General features: G+C 38.9%; 3 protein-coding genes across 3 annotated transcripts; 2 read left to right on the forward strand and 1 right to left on the reverse strand.

The window, feature by feature from the left end:
* The first annotated feature begins 12,622 nt into the window (after positions 1–12,622).
* On the forward strand, positions 12,623–13,714 carry LOC143855169 (nicotianamine synthase-like). Its single transcript, XM_077365387.1, has one exon. It carries the CDS (start codon positions 12,685–12,687, stop codon positions 13,537–13,539), a length of 855 nt encoding a protein of 284 aa, XP_077221502.1. The 5' UTR covers positions 12,623–12,684; the 3' UTR covers positions 13,540–13,714.
* Positions 13,715–15,032: 1,318 nt separating this feature from the next.
* Positions 15,033–16,158, forward strand: LOC143854239 (nicotianamine synthase-like). Its single transcript, XM_077364093.1, has one exon. It carries the CDS (start codon positions 15,129–15,131, stop codon positions 15,981–15,983), a length of 855 nt encoding a protein of 284 aa, XP_077220208.1. The 5' UTR covers positions 15,033–15,128; the 3' UTR covers positions 15,984–16,158.
* Positions 16,159–16,526: 368 nt separating this feature from the next.
* On the reverse strand, positions 16,527–21,774 carry LOC143854241 (uncharacterized). Its single transcript, XM_077364094.1, has 4 exons — positions 19,583–21,774; positions 19,149–19,392; positions 17,109–17,246; positions 16,527–16,985 (listed from the first exon to the last, which is right to left on the reverse strand). The coding sequence occupies exons 1-2, from the start codon at positions 20,193–20,195 to the stop codon at positions 19,154–19,156; spliced, it is 852 nt and encodes a 283-aa protein (XP_077220209.1). The 5' UTR covers positions 20,196–21,774; the 3' UTR covers positions 16,527–16,985; positions 17,109–17,246; positions 19,149–19,153.
* Positions 21,775–21,833: the final 59 nt, after the last annotated feature.

Raw genomic sequence — 21,833 nt, forward strand, 5'->3', positions numbered from 1 at the left:
ATTTTGATCTTACCCCCCTCCTTTATGGTTTTTTAATTAAAAAATATAGGGTGATCTTGACCATCCGATTTAAGATAAGAGGAATTATGGAAGCATCTATCGATTGGAGGGCTAGGATCGGCCTATGGAAATGATTTTTGGGGCACAACCTATTTATGTTGTGTTCCATCACATGGACGGTTTGGATCAACCTATGACGTGGTCCGTACAGTTCTTTGAACAAATGCACCCATTCAACTCATATAATTTCAATCTTACGCCCTCATTACATAAATACCTCTTATGCCCTTCATTCCGCCGTCTCCCTCTTCTCCCCTTACCATCGAACAACCACAAAAAACTAATCCCTAAACCCCAAATATAAAAACCCATGTAACAAAACCCACCTCTTACCTCTTATGCCCTTCATTCCTTCGTCTCCCTCTTCTCCCCTTACCATCGAACAACCACAAAAAACTAATCCCTAAACCCTAAATATAAAACCCATGTAGCAAAACCCACCTCTTATGCCCTTCATTCCTTCGTCTCCCTCTTCTCCCCTTACCATCGAACAACCACAAAAAACTAATCCCTAAACCCCAAATATAAAAACCCATGTAGCAAAACCCATGTAACTAAACCCCACCCAAAAAAGGAAATTGAATTGGGGTTATGCACCTTTCTCTTTCTCCATGTCGCCATTCCACCTGTACTTTCTCCCATCTCTGTCGCCATCAACATGCATAGAAAGTGGCTTCCAAGCCTCCCCCTCCCTCAAGTCCTCTCATTTCTTGGATATTTTGATTCAGTATTAACTTTAGCAATGCCAAAAACTTCATGCTTCTGGAAGTAGATTAGTTGCCTTTCTGCTTCTTTCTTATTAACTCTAAATAATTCGGGTTTTTCATTACTTCTTTTTATGCAGTCAATTTAGGGTGGAAATGTTATCCTTGATAGGTTTGCTTTACTCAATGGTGTTTTGGGGGTTAAGTGGAAAATGATTGAAATTTATCTTTTTCTTTCATTTGCAGGTTGTTCCACTATCCGATGGACTCTTACTTCATCTTGGGCAGTGATTGTAGTTTATTATTCTTTGGGTAAGAAATAAATTATTAAAATTTTGGTTGATGATTAGGTTGAAAATAATTGAAATTTATACATATTTTTTATTTCCAACATTACTTGATGTGCACAACTTAGGGTTAACTTTGTTTTTTATTCTTACTCTGCTTTGGGGTCATTGATTGAGGGACAATTCGGGGGTTTCAATTTTTTTTTCCCAAAATCATGAAGGAGAATTACAAAGTCAGAATTGTTGATCGAAGGTATGTTTATTTCATTAATTTGTTTTGTTTAACTTCTGAAGCGATTCAAGCATTTCTTGCTTAATCCAATTTGAGTGTGTTTTGCTTTCATTATATGTTCTCATTCTAAATTTGAATGATATTGATAAATTTGAATTCATGGGATATGGGTCTGTGGTTTCGTAAATTCTACTTTTTTCCTTTTCAGAAGCTGGTTTTGTAAATTGTTTTTTTTTTAAATTTGTTTGGTTAAATTAAATTTCAATGATTATGTAGATTTGAATATATTTTTCTTCTATTTTCATGTATTTACACCGTTCAATTAATGGAAAATATATTATTATTTATTTCTAATCTAACTATATGGATCCACACAGGTGCATTTATGTGGATGTGTCGGTTTCTGATATGAGACTTGGTTCTAGCATGAAACATGTGCTTCTCTTCTCTTTTCTTTTTTCTTTTTGCAGTGTCCTTGCTCAGCTTCTTCTTCGTCCTCTACTTTTTCCTTTTCACAAATTGGTTTCACAAATTAGTTTTTCAATTTGTTTGGTTAAATTGAATTGCATTATAAATGTGCAGAGAATTTAGAACTATGTACTTTTCAAAGAGAACTCTGTCTGTGTTTTTTTTTTCTTCTTAAATTTGATACCTGCTCACAATATGGTAGTCCTTCCCTGTTTTAGAAACAACAGGGAACTTAAGTGTTTCATATGTGGATGCAAGCTCACCCCGTCCCTAGATGTGTTGTTTTTTTTTTTTTTTTGAAACAAAATCTCTGGATGTGTTTCTTTGTACTATATTTCAAGCGATGCTTCAGCCAGCACAGTTACAACATGATAATCATCTATCACTTTTCTCCATTCTTTTCCACTTTGCTTTTATTGATATTTGACACATCTTTATGTCCATTCAAGATGCAAGGTTAGATCTTAAATGCCACACCATTTGATCCCTTATTTCACTGTAGTCATGCAATTCAAGGCATCTGTCCCAAATTTCACGCAAATATGTCTTTGATCCATCTAAACTTTGGCTGTCTTGGTAAAATCATATGAAAAAAGTGAAAATGTAGAAATTTCATAACAAAAACCCCCATGTACTGATGAGGTTTTCAACTGAGAAAATTATCACAGTTTCTGCTATTATTCTCACATATTTATAACCACTATGGTTCCCAGGTCTGTTCTTTTTTCATGGCTCTCTCTCTCTCTCTCTCAGCAGGCTTATGACACGAGCACTAGGGATGATTTAGTTTTGTCTCATAATGTTGTCAACAAAGCCATCTCTCCAATTGAGATTATTGTGTCTTTTTAAAGACATAATCTATCAAAATTGGTAGTTAGTGGTAGATAGATCATAGGTGTATTTGTTTATTATTAGTAAAGAGTATTATAATCTTCTGCTACTTGCCATTTCGAGTGTTCGATAAAATGGCACACTGTTTTCCCTTCAAACTTACATTATGATGCTTTCAACAAAATGCACAATTTGCTTCTGACCCGAAAATAATCTTCTCCATTGAAAAGGTCTATATATATATATATGATTTAGTATTTTCAAAGCATAACTAAGTTATTGAAAACATTGGTCAGATTAATGAATGTATCTCCTTTTTCGCATGTACTTTGCTTTATTGTTATCTCTCTATTATCGTTGCAACAACATTACCTTGATATATCAAAATAACTTTGTTACCAGTGATCAATAAGCTCCAATATACAACAAGGGGAATGATTAGGATGATCTAATAATAATGTTCAACTAGCATCCTCGGTCTCATGGTCTCATGCATGTTACTTGCTAACTATCTTTAGATTACTGATGCCTCAAAATTTGAGAAAATTATAATTGTTTGTAGATACATGAATTGTATCCTATTTTCCCATAAGAATAAATATTCTACTTACATTTTTTGTGGTTTGTTTCCTACATCAGTAGTTTTTATAATTATTTTGTTTTTCTTTCTCTTCCCGTGCAAAGGCTATAGATCACATTCAGTATTTTGACCAATTAGAAGCTCAAAATACCCTTTCCTTTTCCTTTTATCCTTCCTGAAAGTCTGAAATTTTCCTTTTGATTAACTATAAGCCGTATAACAATGTTTTCTCTTTTCGGTCTTATACTCAGTACATTTTCAGTTTGTATTTGAATTAATTCTTAGGTCACTCGAAAAAGATATAAATTTTCATGCCGCCCCGTGCATCGCACGGCGGGTCTTTACTAGTATAGCATAAGAGAAAACAAGAGAATTTTTTGAATGTTTTTAAGATTCTATGAGAATTACACATAACTTTTTTTGACTTTTTTTAACAAATGCACCCATTCAACTCACATATTTTCAATCCTACCCCCTCCTTTATGCTTTTCAACAAAGGCACCCGTTAAAGTCACATAATTTCAATCTTACCCCCCTCCTTTATGGTTTTTTAATAAAAAATCTATAGGGTGATCTTAACCATCCGATTTAAGAGGAATTATGGAAACCTCTATAGATTTGAGGGCTATGATCAGCCTATGGAAATGATTTTTGGGGCACAACCTATTTATGTTGTGTTCCATCACATGGATGGTTTGGATCAACCTATGACGTGGTCCGTACAGTTCTTTATCGGCCCGTGCATCGCACGGGGGTTTTTTACTAGTATACTATACAGGAGAAGAGAAAAGAAGATAATTTTTTGAATTTTTGGAAAATTCTATGAGAATTACACATCACTTTTTTTGACTTTTTTTAACAAATGCACCCATTCAACTCACATATTTCTAATCCTACCCCCTCCTTTATGCTTTTTAACAAATGCACCCATTAAAGCCACATAATTTCAATCTTACCCCCCTCCTTTATGGTTTTTTAATAAAAAATCTATAGGGTGATCTTAACCATCCGATTTAAGAGGAATTATGGAAACCTCTATAGATTGGACGGCTAGGATCAGCCTATGGAAATGATTTTTGGGGCACAACCTATATATGTTGTGTTCCATAACATGGACGGTTTGAATCAACCTATGACGTGGTCCGTATAGTTCTTTGTCGGCCCGTGCATCGCACGGGGTTTTTTACTAGTATATATATATAGAGAGAGAGGGAACGATGTATCTGGTCGACTAGAAATCGATCGACTAGAAGTTGAGCAAGCCTCTATGCGTTGTTTTGGTTATCCAAACCATTCAGTTGATAGAATATTACATAGATAGGGTGTGCCCAAAACAACATCTCCATAGAAAAGAAAAGGTATTTGAAAGAGGGATTTGCTAGGGACCATCGCATAAGGCATTTTGCAGGCGGGCTGTTGCATGAGACAACAGCCACCTGGGATATTAGGACAAAATCTATTGAAAAGTGAGCCTACATGGCTGCTCTTTCCTGCAACAGCCCGCCCACGAAATGCCTTATGGGATGTTCCCTGGCAAATCCCTTTGAAATAAAGAAGGATGTATATATCAAGACAAGGAGGGGTACAAGTGTCAGCACCTTTTTCTTTAAGTTCTTTCAATTCCCTTGCCTTGCCGTTATAACCTTATGCGGCTCGTTGGGACTTGGCAGTTGACTTACAATGGGAGAAGTTTTAGAAAACCGGGGGTATGAAATAAGGGAAGTGAAAATATCAGCTGCCAAACTATCTCTTCATTGAGTTTTTATAAGGTGTAAGGCCTTACAACAATATGGTAGGGATACCACCCGTGATATTCGATCCAACAGCAGCTCACTTTTTGAGAAGCTGCTGTTGGATCAAATATTAAGGTTGGTACTTCCACCGTACAAGGGCCTTATTGTTGTAAGGCCTTGCACCATATAATTTCTCCTAATCATTATGACACTCTTTAAGATTGCTTTCAAAGTTAATGTTTAGGTTGCCTTTTTTGCTAGAAAAGTGCTCTCACCTTGAATTGTAAGGAGTATTTTAGAGAGGTGATAAATAGAGTCCAACCACTACATATGAAAGGGAAAGTGCATATGAAAGGGAAAGTGCACGCTTTACTACACACTAAGTACATATTTAGAGTGCTATGTACAACTGTACAAGATTGTGAGCCTAACCATGAAATGGGCGTAGGGCTGCAACAGGTCGGGTTGGCCGGGGTTTTTCAAAACCCTAGCCTAACTCTGGATCCCATTATCTTGGCCCTGACCCGCCCTGACCCTAGTTAGCACCAAAGAAACCTCAACCCAATGCCTGCCCTGCTGGGCTCAGCGCAGCCCTGGCCCGCCCTGATTGAGCCGGGCCGGGCTAGCCCTGATTGCCCCTAGTGCAAATAACTGCTAAGAGTGCCAAAAATAAAACAGCCACATATCATATAGAACAAAATGATCAATAAACAGAGAAATGGAACAAAATAAAACAATATGAATTCAACAACAACAGAGACAATGATAATAATCTAAAGAAACCTCAATCCAAGGTAATAGAAAGCGTTAACAAAAGAAACATGCATAGATGGTTCTATTCTTTAATAGAAAACTTAGGGTTCAATTCTTTAATAAAAAACTTAGGGTTGGACCGGGTCGGGCTAACCCGAGGTATCAACCCTAAACCCGACCTGACTTTGATTCAGGGCCTAAAAATGAACCCTGACCTGCCCTCAGGGTTGAAAAATCTAGCCCAGACTCTGCTCGGGCTCAGGGCTCACAGGGCCAAACTTGCACCCCTAAATAAAGGTAACTCTAATGAAATAAGGGAAGTGAAAATATCAGCTGCCAGAGTGTTTGATCATGATAACACTCTGTAAGATTGCTTTCAAAGTTAATGTTTAGGTTGCCATTTTGCTAGAGAAGTACTCTTAGCCTCAATTATGTGTATGGAGTATTTAAGAGAGGTGATAAATACAGTCCAACCACAACATATGAAAGAGAAAGTGCAAGTTTTACTTTTCACTAGGTACGCATTTAGACTGTAAGGTAGAAGATTTTGAGCCTAACCATGAATGGGACAAGAGCACCTACTGGGCAATCTTTAACTGTGGCCAACAAAGTATTACTAATTGTGTGTGGATGGGGTTTTTTTTTTTTTTTTTTCCGACGGCCCATTTGCAAGCCAGCCGATGAAAGGTTAGGATCATCCGATTCGTGCACATTTGCTGATGGGGCTGTTTGATCAATGAGTATGAAACATGGATAGCTATAACTAATGTCAATGATCCACCAGGATCTGACTTGAACACTGTTTGCTTCACTAATAACATCTAAAGTTACGGAAATTTTTGACAAATTTTGTCAGCGTACAGTGTATGTGTAATTTCTACTTGATGAGTTTCCATCACCGACTCACCTCATGTCATGGTTCAAGCATGAAAAATAGGAGGGTTCACCAAAAATCCCAAGAAGCAATCGATTGAGCTTTTAAATGCAAAAAAAAATGACATGCTAGCTACATAGCTAGAATTAAGAACTAAAATGGGCCACTCCATAAATGCTCCCATTCGATACAAAGAATCAAATACAGCCTCTCTCTCTCTCTCTCACTCTATTAAGTATTTAAGCCTTTTTTTTCTAAAAATCCTTTGTATCATGTCAAATGATTGTACGAGGGGTCTCCGCCAAACCACAGCTTACCTATATAAAAAATGATTGTGTAAGGTAAGAGTATCTCACAGTCTATTTCTTTTCATTAATGCTAAACCCAAATCCTAAAAATGGCTGTGTAAGGTAAGAATCATGATCAGACACTCTTGACCCGTCAATGGATCCATGTCCTTGTCACTAAATTAAACTTTAATCACTAGATTGTTTTCCACTGGTATGGTAGGGATTAGGTTAATAGCTAGTAAAGGAACTACTAATGTTACAAGAAATTATAATAGTTAAACTACTTTATTTCCTAATTGTAATGACAATACGAAGAAGCAAATAAATAAATGAACTTTCAGCATGCTCCTTTTGGTGGATTTGCTAGGCAATTTCACGGCAGGTCATTTCGCGGCTCCTGCAAAAATGAGCAGCAAAATGTCTTTTCATGAAATTGCCTAGCAAATCCCTCTCCTTCTTTTGGTAATGATGCAAAGGCGTTTGCTAGGGACAATCCCGAAGGCATTTCTCTTAGCACCTGTTACATGAGAGAGTAAATGAATATGACAAAATCTGAGCCTATGTGACTGCTCTCACATTCAACAGAAGCTCCGCAAAATGTCTTTTGGGATGGTCCCCAGAAATTCCCTGATGTAAAAGTAAAACCATCTTACACTCATTGCGATTTCGAAAGGTGAAAGACACTTGGGTTGGTCGGTCGAGATGTTGGTTAGAAGTTTTAAAGCTTCCAATCAATGCCGAAGGGATGAGGTCAAGGGTTTCGAACTATATTCTTACCTACAATAAGTGTGACAGAACATGAAAGAAAGATAGTAAATATAAAATCGGTCTTCTGGCTATCTCTATTGGTGGATTTTTTTTTCTGCACCGTGCAGGGAGGGTTTTAAAGAAAGGGAAATGATAGTGCCCTCTTTAAATTCGGCATGCCACCATTAAGGTCCATAGCTTGGCGTACGAGTGAAATGTTAAATCAGATAAAGATAGGACCCAACGAGTAAGGTAAGCCAATTTAAGAGTGGCACTATCATCCCTTCAAGAAGCGTGATTTAAAAATGCCACTACACATACGTCAGCCTTAATGTCAATAGTCTCGGCCTTGTTTGGAAAGGATAATATTTATAAATTTTCCTACCTTTTTTTAACACATGAAAAGATATAACTTGAACCAATGCTATTCAAGTTTTACTTTGAGGGACAGTGACGAAGCCAAGAGGGCGAGGGGTGCAATTGCCCCTCTGAAAAACATCTGAGAAAATTTTCTAGACGTTAGAAAATTGCCAAAAATGCCTCTGCCCCTCCAACTTTTCAATTATTTTAGAAGGGGGAAAGGTCATTTTAGGAAGGGAATTTTTGGAAGTAACGTATGCCCGACTATTTTTAGAAATATTCTATCAGTAGTCCTTTGCCCAACACGAAACCCTAGTTATCCGGTCAAAGTTGAAACTATGATACTCTTGGTGTGGTGATTATGATAACAGCACTCTACTTTTGCTAAATTCAGCACACTCAGTTTTTAATAGCGACACCTTCCTATTCTATCAAAAATTGACCCTATGCTACTCACGGGTAGGACTGTCAATCGGGCAGAGCCTGGGCAGGCCTAGGGTTCCCAAGCTCGGCTCATTTGTTTTGAGGCAGGCTTCGGGCCGAGTTCGGGCCTAAGGAAATAGAAATTTTCATTTACCAAAACTCGTCCCAAATTTTACATCGGGCTTCAGGCCGAGTTCGTGCTTAACCATTTAAAAAAAAATTTAAATATCGAATTTAAACTATTAGGTAAATACATATGAGTTTTACATACAAAAAATAACTGCAAGGATTTATGGTACTAAAAAAAGTCGATACCTCTATAATCAGTGCTACTTACAAGATTTCTTGAAATCATATTCCAAAATAGTGGTACTACACTACTGCTGTTCTCTTCCAAAATAGTGGTACTACTGTTCGTTGCTATCATACATGGTAATGCATTCTTTGTTGTAAGGATGAGTTAATGATTATGGAGTTTGGACAGAGGACATCAATTGGGAATTATGAGATGGACTAGTTCGTGCACCACCTAGGTGTTCACTGGCGCTTGGACAACCATTTATCTTTCTTTTTTTACGGTGGACAACCATATATCTTGAAGTATAGACATTTTTATGCCATGATCTTGACGCGTATATATAATCTATAACTTAGGACGGGCCGGGCTTATAACGGGCTGGACAATGGTGTGCCCGAGCTCAGCCCGATTTAGACTTCGGGCCTTAAACATCGACCAAGCCCGGCTTGGCTTGTTCCCATTTTAACTTTGGACGGGCTTTTAACGGGCCGAACGGGCGGGCTTCGGGCTTCCCCATCCCAATTGACAGTCCTACTCACGGGTTTTAAAAAGGGCAGTTTTAAAATCTTCAAAAACAACTATGCTGTTTTTATAGCAGCACCCATGTAAATAAACAGCTTCTTAGATTTTGATAACAACACTCCACTTTTGTTTTATATGAAAATTTCACATAAAAGTTGATTTTCAATGCCGATTTGGGATCCCTTTTTTTCTGAAAATTTAAACGCGGATTTTTTATTATTGTGGTGGATCACACAATAACCATTTGAGCGTGGAATTTTTTGTTAATATTCCCTTATAAATTATATTAGTACTTTATGGTGACAACCCCAACATAATTATTGATTCACTCTCTTTTACGGCATTTTTTTGAGACCAGCCGCGAAATGCCTTTTGCGATGGACCCTAGCAAATCCCTTTTTTTGAACAAACTTCAACTTACCCATCATTTAAATTGTAGTTTTGTTTGAGAAGTTATTTACTTCCATCCGAACTTATATTTCATGTACTTTCTTGTTCCAATTTTGAAGAATCAATGTTTTTATGGTTTGTCAAGAGTAGTTCATCAAGCTAAAGGAGAATGATCACATCTTTTATCAACTCTGTGCTGGAGCATCTCCTTTCCTTAAATGTTACCATACTATTTTTGTATCTGTTCGAGATGATTCTCCATTGTGTGGAACTTTTCTTAAGGCTCCCTTTCTGTTGATGTAAAATAGACGTAAAACATATTTTATGCTCATTTTTAGTGTAAAAATGGGTGCAAATTTTGTTTTTGCACCCATTTTATATTGAAAGAAGCGGAGTATAGGTGAAAAAATAAACTTGAAAATTTTAAATATCTGAAATCTTCTACATGGAAACTGTAAATGAGCTGCTCAAATTTGATGAGTTGTTTGCACCCACACAAGCCCAGCACCCCCCCCCCCCCCCCCCCCCCCCCCCCGCATCACAAATTCCTGGCTCCGCCCCTGCTCCCATTTATGATAATATCACTCTAAATTAACCGTAATCATATCATTTCCCTCAAAATAGTAAGGAAAAAAATTTCTTTCCCAAGAAAAAATTTTCCTTGAGAAATGGTTTTCTGGCAATCCAAATAAGGCCTTAGTTCAAAGTCTGTTAGCACACAAACTGTAGTACAATTGCTGGTAATATATAATTCACAATATATGCAATGTGGATGTGCTTTGTTTCTAGAGAACAAAACAAAATGAGTTCTTAAGAAAAAATTGTGTCGCAACGAGATAAGGCACGGACTAGTCACTCTCTTTAAGGTGAATTTGAGCCTATGTGAAAAGAATACCCAGTGCAATAGATCTCGGCACAATCACCTTAAGAATAGAACACCCCAATGCACTTGATCTTTTTTGTGATTTGAACGTTCAGAGAGAGTTGAAGCACACAAGTAGTAGGATCCATTTATCATCTTCAATTTGCCAACGACACGCTCTTCTGCAAAGCTTGCAAGGACCATATCTTCCACCTTAACGTGATCTTGAGATGGTTAAAGGCATTTTCATGGCTCAAGGTAGACTTAAGAAAAAGTTATTCGGCCAGATGCAACGTTGAGCAATCACAACTTTAGAGCTTGGCCGAGGACTTACGATGCTCCATAGTCTCCCTTCCTATTTCCTATCTTAGCCTACCATTAGGCATACGATCCCCAATGGGTTCCATGTGGAATCCTGCAATTGAGAGAATGAAAAAGAAACTTGCTACTTGGAAGAAATCTTTGTTATCCTTGGAGGGCACATCAATCTCATCGAAGCCGCTCTGTCCAACCTTCCAGTGTATTTAATGTCCTTGTTTAAGATCCCCACAAGGGTGGTAAAGAAGGTGAAGAAAGTTCAGGACTTCTTTTGGGAAGTCACATTGGAAGGCAAAAGGCTCTAGCATGAGTTAGGAGACAGCTTGTTTCCCAAGAGTAGAAGGAGATCTTGGAATTAAAAATCTAGCGAGGAAGAACAAAGCCCTCTTGGGAAAGTAACTACAGTACTTTGGTGGTGAAGAGAAGGAAGCTTTGTCGAGGAAGACCATTTGCAGCAAATATGGAGAGTCCATGAAGGGGTGGGAGGTGCGAAGGATAGGTATAGCTTGAGGCTTAGGAGCATGGAAGTCTTTAGTTTCATTGTCTGCTTGCTTCACTCAAGGGATCAGATTTAGGGTGGGGGATGCGAAGAGAGTGACATTTAGCCAGGTGTCTGGCCTTTATCCTATGCTTTCATGAGTCTCCATAGGAATGCAACCAACTAAAATGCCAGTGTTTTGTAGTGCTAAAAGGGTGGGGTAAAATAGTTTGGGATGTTGCTTTCAATAGAAAACTTAGATGTCGTGATGTCTATTGTTTTATTATCCTACTTTCCTCCCTTGAAAATCTTTCATCTCGCAAGCTAAAGAAGATTGGCGGGTTTGGTCCCCTGATCTGAGTGGCCTCTTCTAGGTCAGGTCACTTTCCAGGTTTCTGGGCTGCCCCTCAGCTTCTCCCCTCCCTTTGTTCAAGGTTCGGAATTCTCTAGTAACAACTAGGATTCAAGCTTTTATCGCAATTGGCTGTCCGGAGATAGTGTTATTTAGACATTATTTATTTAAAATTTTCGCTGAGAGGAGAGAAGTGTATTATGGTCATTATCCGCGGCTGTCTTTATTTCCAGAAAGAAGTCCTATTTTGAAAGTGTTTTCCAAATATTTTATAAATGGTGCACAGCCCTGCACTTGCCCATGTAGCCTAATAACTAAAGAAGGACCCACATGAATTGATGGTCTGATTGTCTGAACAGTCTGAACCATTCACTGTTCTGTTTTGGTCCCTAACAAATAGGCCGTGTTCCAAATATGGGAGTCATAGGATGACCCTGACCCTAACCCTTACACACTGAAAGGTGAAAGTTTTAGTACTCTAAGGTCCAAAAATAGGAGTCGCATATCGAATAGTTAGGATCATCCTATGGCCCCATTTGGGGGCACGACCGGGCCAAAAAAAAATGATTTAGATCATCTATTCATGCGAACACCCTATAAAAACTCCTTAAAAAAAACAAAGGTGGGCCCACTGAAAGCACAGTGTTCTCAAAGATCACGACATTAACATCCCTTTCTTAAACCCAAAAGGCATTTTTTACACCCTCAAGAAAAGGCCACGGTACAATCTCTAGTAAGAGGATCTCCATTAAACAAAGAACTTTTCACACTCACTCTCATGTGAACACGAAATACCCTTAGTATCTGCTGATCTCACATTTGATTCCCTAATCTCAGTGCACCTCGTATGAAAAGAATCTCTCTTAATACCTTCCCATTACTATATTCGATCCATCCTTAAAACAACACAGAATAACATCATGTATATAGGTTTCTCACTCCACAAACATATATTAAAACAAAACTAGATATCAAAGAACAGTCGACGTAAACCCTCTTGCCCCTCTATAAATGCAATAACAAACCTCCATGCAGAACCAACACACTCTGCTATCGCCTTTTGAACGATCAGAGTACAGTAAAGCTTGAAGATAAGTATTGTACTCTATTAATTTCTCATCAATGGCTTCCCTTCAGCAATGTATCAGTGAAACCAGCGTCACTTCCGACCTTCTGATCGCCAACGTTGTCAAAATCCATTCAAGCATCTGCAAACTAGAGTCATTAAGGCCTTCAAAGCAAGTCAATAGCCTTTTCACCCAGCTTGTGAAGTTATGCACCCTCCCATCTTCCATAGACATCAGGGTCCTGCCCCAAGACGTACAACGAATGCGCGAGAGTCTCATAGGCTTATGTGGGCATGCCGAGGGCCTTCTAGAGCTCGAATTCTCTACTTTCCTGACCAAACTCCCCTCCCCCCTGGACAATCTCAACCTCTTCCCTTACTATGACAACTATGTCAAGCTCTCCAGCTTGGAGTGCACAATCCTTAGTCAAAATGGCGTGGTAGAACCCAAACGGGTGGCCTTTGTGGGGTCGGGTCCCATGCCTCTAACTTCAATTATCATGGCGACCCATCACTTGAAGTCCACGTGTTTCGACAATTATGACATTGATGAGTTGGCAAACAATATGGCGTGCAAACTTGTCGCGACAGATACCGAGCTGGCAAGGAGGATGAGGTTCAAGACATGTGATATAATGGATGTGAGAGAGGAGCTAGGGGGGTTTGATTGCATTTTCTTGGCTGCTTTGGTTGGGATGAGCAAGGAAGAGAAGGTAGCGATACTTGAGCACATAAGGAAGTATATGAAGAGTGGGGGGATTTTGCTTGTGAGGAGTGCAAATGGGGCAAGGGGATTCCTGTACCCAGTTGTTGAAGTGGAAGATTTGGATGGTTTTGAGGTTCTCTCTATCTTTCATCCCACAGATGATGTGATCAATTCCATTGTTCTTGTACGCAAACCTATCCTCTAAATAATTAGGGGAGTATCCAGACTTAATATTTCTTTTCTCTATTGTTTTTTTGGGGGTTTTCTTAGGGTATCTACCAGTACTAATACTACTACTACTACCGCCATGTTGAGTAAATGTATGAGAGATGTAATGCTTTTGCAACTGTGAAAGTCTTCTCTTTGTGTTAATGCTCTAAATCAAATCTATAGCCTTTCTTTACACAGTTATCTTTGATCTTTTTTGAGTTTGTGCATTGAAGACTACGTCAAACACATGGTTCTTTCTACCGGGTCAGGTTTGTCTTCTCATCGTTCATAAAATATGAAATAGTTTTACCCTGAACCCGGCCTAATTACAAGAAAAGCGCCAAACCAGAGCTCGGCAAATGTGCACCCCATGCCTATTTGTCAAGGGTCCTTTCGTTTGCAACAATTACGCTATGGAGAAGAATTAGAATTCAAACATTTAATGGTGAGAAGATGTTCAGCAAGTGGAAGCAGTTCGTAAAGTTCAAGAATTACATGCAATCCCTTGTTAAAAGCTGAAGAAAATCTGAGACAACACATTGTACTCCCTAGCAAAAAGTCGGCAACTAGGATTCAAGCTTTTATCGCAATTGGCCGTCCGGAGATAGTGTTATTTAGACATTATTTATTTAAAATTTTCGCTGAGAGGAGAGAAGGGTATTATGGTCATTATCCGCGGCTGTCTTTATTTCCAGAAAGAAGTCCTATTTTGAAAGTGTTTTCCAAATATTTTATAAATGGTGAACAGCCCTGCACTTGCCCATGTAGCCTAATAACTAAAGAAGGACCCACATGAATTGATGGTCTGATTGTCTGAACAGTCTGAACCATTCACTGTTCTGTTTTGGTCCCTAACAAATAGGCCGTGTTCCAAATATGGGAGTCATAGGATGACCCTGACCCTAACCCTTACACACTGAAAGGTGAAAGTTTTAGTACTCTAAGGTCCAAAAATAGAAGTCGCATATCGAATAGTTAGGATCATCCTATGGCCCCATTTGGGGGCACGACCGGGCCAAAAAAAAATGATTTAGATCATCTATTCATGCGAACACCCTATAAAAACTCCTTAAAAAAAACAAAGGTGGGCCCACTGAAAGCACAGTGTTCTCAAAGATCACGACATTAACATCCCTTTCTTAAACCCAGAAGGCATTTTTTACACCCTCAAGAAAAGGCCACGGTACAATCTCTAGTAAGAGGATCTCCATTAAACAAAGAACTTTTCACACTCAGTCTCATGTGAACACGAAATACCCTTAGTATCTGCTGATCTCACATTTGATTCCCTAATCTCAGTGCACCTCGTATGAAAAGAATCTCTCTTAATACCTTCCCATTACTATATTCGATCCATCCTTAAAACAACACAGAATAACATCATGTATATAGGTTTCTCACTCCACAAACATATATTAAAACAAAACTAGATATCAAAGAACAGTCGACGTAAACCCTCTTGCCCCTCTATAAATGCAATAACAAACCTCCATGCAGAACCAACACACTCTGCTATCGCCTTTTGAACGATCAGAGTACAGTAAAGCTTGAAGATAAGTATTGTACTCTATTAATTTCTCATCAATGGCTTCCCTTCAGCAATGTATCAGTGAAACCAGCGTCACTTCCGACCTTCTGATCGCCAACGTTGTCAAAATCCATTCAAGCATCTGCAAACTAGAGTCATTAAGGCCTTCGAAGCAAGTCAATAGCCTTTTCACCCAGCTTGTGAAGTTATGCACCCTCCCATCTTCCATAGACATCAGGGTCCTGCCCCAAGACGTACAACGAATGCGCGAGAGTCTCATAGGCTTATGTGGGCATGCCGAGGGCCTTCTAGAGCTCGAATTCTCTACTTTCCTGACCAAACTCCCCTCCCCACTGGACAATCTCAACCTCTTCCCTTACTATGACAACTATGTCAAGCTCTCCAGCTTGGAGTGCACAATCCTTAGTCAAAATGGCGTGGTAGAACCCAAACGGGTGGCCTTTGTGGGGTCGGGTCCCATGCCTCTAACTTCAATTATCATGGCGACCCATCACTTGAAGTCCACGTGTTTCGACAATTATGACATTGATGAGTTGGCAAACAATATGGCGTGCAAACTTGTCGCGACAGATACCGAGCTGGCAAGGAGGATGAGGTTCAAGACATGTGATATAATGGATGTGAGAGAGGAGCTAGGGGGGTTTGATTGCATTTTCTTGGCTGCTTTGGTTGGGATGAGCAAGGAAGAGAAGGTAGCGATACTTGAGCACATAAGGAAGTATATGAAGAGTGGGGGGATTTTGCTTGTGAGGAGTGCAAATGGGGCAAGGGGATTCCTGTACCCAGTTGTTGAAGTGGAAGATTTGGATGGTTTTGAGGTTCTCTCTATCTTTCATCCCACAGATGATGTGATCAATTCCATTGTTCTTGTACGCAAACCTATCCTCTAAATAATTAGGGGAGTATCCAGACTTAATATTTCTTTTCTCTATTGTTTTTTTGGGGGTTTTCTTAGGGTATCTACCAGTACTAATACTACTACTACTACCGCCATGTTGAGTAAATGTATGAGAGATGTAATGCTTTTGCAACTGTGAAAGTCTTCTCTTTGTGTTAATGCTCTAAATCAAATCTATAGCCTTTCTTTACACAGTTATCTTTGATCTTTTTTGAGTTTGTGCATTGAAGACTACGTCAAACACATGGTTCTTTCTACCGGGTCAGGTTTGTCTTCTCATCGTTCATAAAATATGAAATAGTTTTACCCTGAACCCGGCCTAATTACAAGAAAAGCGCCAAACCAGAGCTCGGCAAATGTGCACCCCATGCCTATTTGTCAAGGGTCCTTTCGTTTGCAACAATTACGCTATGGAGAAGAATTAGAATTCAAACATTTAATGGTGAGAAGATGTTCAGCAAGTGGAAGCAGTTCGTAAAGTTCAAGAATTACATGCAATCCCTTGTTAAAAGCTGAAGAAAATCTGAGACAACACATTGTACTCCCTAGCAAAAAGTCGGCAACTAAGATCATTATATTAGTATTGGCGCAAGTTAGGTTCATTAATGGGGACCATTTTTAAGATCATGTAATCTAGTTATAACTAGTTTCAAGAAATTTATCGATTCAATTTAAGCCTCAAACAAATAAATAAGTAGGGCAGAGACATCAAGGGTTATGATAGTTATCTTTCTCTGTTCAATAAAACTCAAACTGAAACTAAAAATCAAAATGTATATACAATTTGAAGAGCTTGCATATGGTACAGGTGGTTGAAGGAGTCTCACAGGACCTTAAAATTTTAAAAGGGCATGATTTCCTTTAGAACCAGGAGAATTATTGAAAATTTGGAAGGATGCATTTCACTTTATCAGAAGCCCAGTCTATGTGATGCATTGCTACATCCGAATCAGGTTAGATGTATACACAAATAGCTTAATTCTCATTATATTACCTGCAAATAATAAAATAAACCAGCAATAATCAGTATTAAACTTAATACTCAAGCTCTAACCTGCAATTTATCAGGCCTTACGAACTTTAATATAAACGCCATCATGGTAAAATGATTTCTTACTTGCATGGCATTGAAATTTTTTTCTTCTTTTTCCATTTGGTTGCTTGAGTTCATATAAAGATCAAGGAAGACCATAAGCAATCAACTTCCAGTGAGAAGTCACAACTCAGGGGGCTTCAAATGTGTACTTTGATAAAACTGCAAATATTTAATAGAAAATACAACACAAGCAAGAAGTCAATGAGAGACATGAGGCTAGAAAAGCAATCAAATTAGAAACAACGGCATTTTTCCTTTCAGGCAGTTATAATCAGTCATGAAGAGGCTATGATGATCATAGGAAAGGACCGGTATTGCTGTACAACACAAGAATGTTGTCATGCATACTTAAAAATATTAACATTCAACAAAGAGGAAATGGTTTCTGCGCTCGAGCACAGAAACAGGGTGGGGCCACATTTTTATGGGATCCAAAGCATTCATTTGATGGGCCCTTTCATGGATAGGGTGTCCACCAAAAATCAGCTCCATTGGATCACCATAGGGTGTCCATTTGTGGGGCCAAAAATGGACAAGAGAGTCCTAAAAGTCCAAAGCAATGAAGTCTGTGGAAAAGTGGTGTTCATGAGACAAAAACAGTTGAAGAAATGAGACCGTCCCATTTCTCTTCAACAAAATATTTAAGATAAAAATGAATGGTTTGGATCACACCACACCCCCCCCCCCCCCCCGTTTCTGTGCTCGAGCGTAGAAACCCTTTTCTCTTCAACAAAATATTTAAGATAAAAACATATAAAACTATAGACCAGATCAAAAGTTTCTAGGAAAGGAAAGTAGAACAAATAAATGAGAAATTATAGGAGTTTTCTAATCAATTTCCATGAACTCTTCATCAATTATGACTATATGAGAATCCTTCTGTGCTATTTGTTGTTAGAGTAGGGCCAATTGCTACTTCAATGTAAGAGTTAAAGAGACTCCAAAAGAATTTCTATTTGTGGCCATGACAGCCACAATATGTATGGGTACATCGACCCACATGCTCATTCTCAACAAAGTCACACTACAAGAATGCGTGGGTGACTGTGCTAGCGTAGCACTTCTGGATGACCCTTTCATATTTATAGGCAATGCAAGTCATAAGAAAATTGAAAAAAAAAATCCTAATACTTGTTGCAAAACAACTACTAATTTAATTAGGACTCCTATTATACTCAAACTACTAAGTCCTCTTCGAAATAAAACTATTACATGGACTCCTCCTACAACAAGTAAACTAGGACTCTTAAAACCCATTGAGACACCTAATTCATCACGGAAACTAAACCACTTAAATTAAACCACTTCAAGTCCCACAAATACAAGGACTCACTTATGTTTTAGTGTGGGCCCATGCTGTCACTTAACAACTTAAGTGATTATTTTCAAATGAATTAAATGCCCCTCACACTTAACATTATCGTAAGACACTTGTGGGCCCCATTTTAGACACCTACAACTTTAAGAAACCAAGTGATATTGGTGGGAAAAGAACGTTGTACCCGTCTTATAACTTAGGGGACTTAAAAGACATCTAAAGACTAAAATTTGGACCTTAAGATGGCCTCCATCACCAACTCTTTTTGTACCTGTTTGGATTAAGCATCAACCAAAAAGAACAAGAAATGGAACCGATTCAGTTATGATCCAATCAATATGCAAAAGAGATGGAGGAAAAGGTTTTAGTAGCTCTGAAGGAATGATAAGCCCTAACATATGGTGATTTTTTCATCTAAGAAAAAATGACAATTTCAGACACCCTTTTTCAGGTGGTCCTTTCTCCCCCTAGGGTTCAGCCGCCATCAAGTCAAGCCTGAGGCAATAGACCCCTAGCTGGGCACCTTAGCATCTAGGAGGCCACTTTTGAAAACTATGCCCGCATAGTTTCAACTGTTTGTAAACCCAATCACATAATTTTATACAAATTAGGTAATCAACTATTAACTGTCTTAAATAAATGAATAAATTAGACCATTGAAGAAATATTGAAGAAACTTTAAATATGAGAAATGATTAATCCTTGTGTGAAAATAAAATAAACAAGGCCAAGAGATGCCACACCTCGTTCAACGCTGCATTAAAGTCGTCTGCAGAGCTACTTCTGCTGAGGAAGATGCTTTCTTTTTCCATATGCTGAGGAGAGTGCTCTGCTGAGCTAAAGGCTGCTGAGCTAGGAGGCCACTTCCCAAAAAATAGTCCCCGTCACAAGTTTGCATGTCCAGTGAAACACCTCCACTCATTTTCCCTGCCAATTCCAAATCTGATCTTCTATCATACGGAGGAAGTTTTTCCCTCTCATAGTGCCCTGAAGTAAGCAATCATTATAAAATCTGAACAGCATCTTTGATGTTGACAATGTAATGCTATTCCATATGAAGAGTGATCTTAGCCATTATAAAGCTGTTTACCTGAGTAGCTCGGGGGAGAAAACACAAAAACAGAGTTTGCAGACAAATTATCTTGATACAATTACTTAATCTCTTCATATTAATTACCTGGAAGAAAATTTTGAACCGTTTCAATTACTGAATCATGAGGAGTGGTTGAACTCATATCAATTGCAACACCATTCGACACTTTTGGACATTGTGAAACATCAACATCAATGGAGATACCAACTGGCTGTTTGTTGGATATACCAAATGGCTGTTGGTTGCATGCATGCCCAAGTCGTTGGGGACCAGCTGGCCTCAGTTCACTAGTTGTACCATAACTAGGAAGTTGAGAAGCAATCCCTGTAAAGGCACCAGAATGGTTCGGTCTTGGAGAAATAGGTGGATAATTTCGCCCATTGAACACTAACTGGTGGTGCATGCGTTCCATTATTAATGAATTTAAGGGGCCGTTTCCAGGCCTAGGAGTTTGAATCCTTTGCTGAAGTTGACCCACTTCAGGATACTGTTGAAGCAACTTATTTTGTTGGCCCAAAGACACTACTAGCGATGGATGATTTACAGGAGCAATGCCAGAAATGTTGGAATTTTGAGCATGGCCCAACTGAATTGTCCCAGAAAGATTGCTACATCCATTGATTCCGAAACCATCACGGCAATTCACCATATCAGGACCTTGATTTCGATTCCCACCAGTTCTGTTTGATGCAGACATATTATTGAAGGGTTGACATATCCTAGCACTGTTCCTTTTCAGACCATTCCTATATTTTCTACAGTAGAAGAAGAAAAGAAAAAACTTAAATCAGTTACACGATGTCAATCATTTTTTACCACAAATGTAGTATTCATAGTGCTAATAAAAGAATTGTGAAAGATACATTAAGCATAGAGATTCTGTTAATTTGTAACTTAAGTTCTAATTATAAAGCCTACCACAAATATGGCATTTAAATGGTGCAAGATCACATTCACCTGCAGATGACTAGCAACATTTTTCCGGGTCAGCCCTGGGGTATTCATCATATCAAGAATCTGTTAGTGATTTTGGATTTTCAAAATCATGTATTTTGCATGTTTTAGTGTTTTGGAAAATGTTTTATCAAAAGCGTTTGGGAAAAAGAAAATGTTTTCTTTGAAAGATTTGCTTTTACAAAAGGATGTAGAAGTGTAGTTGAAAAGATAGTCCCGTACCGGATGAGAGAAAGGAAAGAGAAGGGCTTATAAAGCACTACACTTCTCTAATACTTGTTGATTGCACATTGGGTTGAACCCATGGTTGGACCCGCGGGACGGTGCAACGCACCGTTCGCACACGCGCACGGGCGCGCGGCGTGGGCAATGGGCTATAGGGCGCTTTATTGGCGCTTTTTTTGCACTTTGCACAAGATGAAGGTGGACCGGTCGGATGGGTGGGTCAAATGGTTCGCAGGCTCATCAAGCCGAATGGTTCGGTTGGGTTGGGCTTCGGTTCGGGCCTAATGGTCGGCCCAACGGGCCCATAACTCCAACGGTCAAAGAGTGTGATTAAATGGGTTGTGTCCCTTCCCCCAACGATCAAGTGCCAAGGGGGTGCGATCCACACCATAGATGGTTGATCTAACAATGACTGGGTTGGAGAGAGGTTTTACTCAAACCAACAGTCACCTCTAAGATCGATCAGGACCGTTCAATATCAATGGGTGTGATCTAACGGTCAGATTTCAAACATTCTGGAAAGGTGCCCTGTAGAGGTGTTTTTCACACTGAAAAGACACCAGGTGGTCTACAAAATGTGCAGAATTCAGTCATTTCATAACAGGAAAACGAATTGGCAATTCAGACTTTACACTCTCTTCTACACTCCTACAAAATCCCCAAGTATTTCTACATACTGTTTTTCTTTTGTTTACTGTTCTAGATACTGTTTTTCTGGAGAAACAGTATCTAGAAATTTCTCTAAGGCTTGAAATTTCGGAAGGGCATTTCGGGTTTGATTCCGCTAGTGCTACGCGTCATCAAACATTAGTAGGGCTTCCCTACTAGGCTTCATTGTATCTTGGAGGCAATTCGCGGATCCCCTTTGCACACTACTAGTGGGGGCGAATCTTGTCTTAAGGAAAGTACCTTGAAGCAATAAGTATCTATTTTCTATCAACAACAGTACCCTCAATTTTTTTCCAACAAATTCTTCATTCAAAACTGTAAAAACATATTAAAGCAAATAGGAAAAAAAAAATTAAAAAGAAGTTTCAACCCCAGTAGTAGAGCTGACTTGCCAAGTTATTTGACTACTTGAAATAGTTTTCAAACCATATGGTGTGTAGAGGAGTGCAACTGTGCAAGCATGTTTACAGGTAAACAAAGACTAGAG

The sequence above is a fragment of the Tasmannia lanceolata genome, unplaced genomic scaffold (assembly GCF_043159265.1).
Source record: "Tasmannia lanceolata isolate RefF3 unplaced genomic scaffold, GAP_Taslan_0.1 ptg000020l, whole genome shotgun sequence".
In the NCBI taxonomy this organism is placed as follows: Eukaryota; Viridiplantae; Streptophyta; class Magnoliopsida; order Canellales; family Winteraceae; genus Tasmannia; species Tasmannia lanceolata.

Coding starts and splice junctions, on each gene's coding strand:
- LOC143854241 (XM_077364094.1), bottom strand. CDS start 20,195: ATGTCTGCATCAAACAGAACTGGTGGGAATCGAAATCAAGGTCCTGAT. Junction 19,393..19,582: donor GGTTCAAAATTTTCTTCCAG/GTAATTAATATG, acceptor TGCTTACTTCAG/GGCACTATGAGAGGGAAAAA.
- LOC143854239 (XM_077364093.1), top strand. CDS start 15,129: ATGGCTTCCCTTCAGCAATGTATCAGTGAAACCAGCGTCACTTCCGAC.
- LOC143855169 (XM_077365387.1), top strand. CDS start 12,685: ATGGCTTCCCTTCAGCAATGTATCAGTGAAACCAGCGTCACTTCCGAC.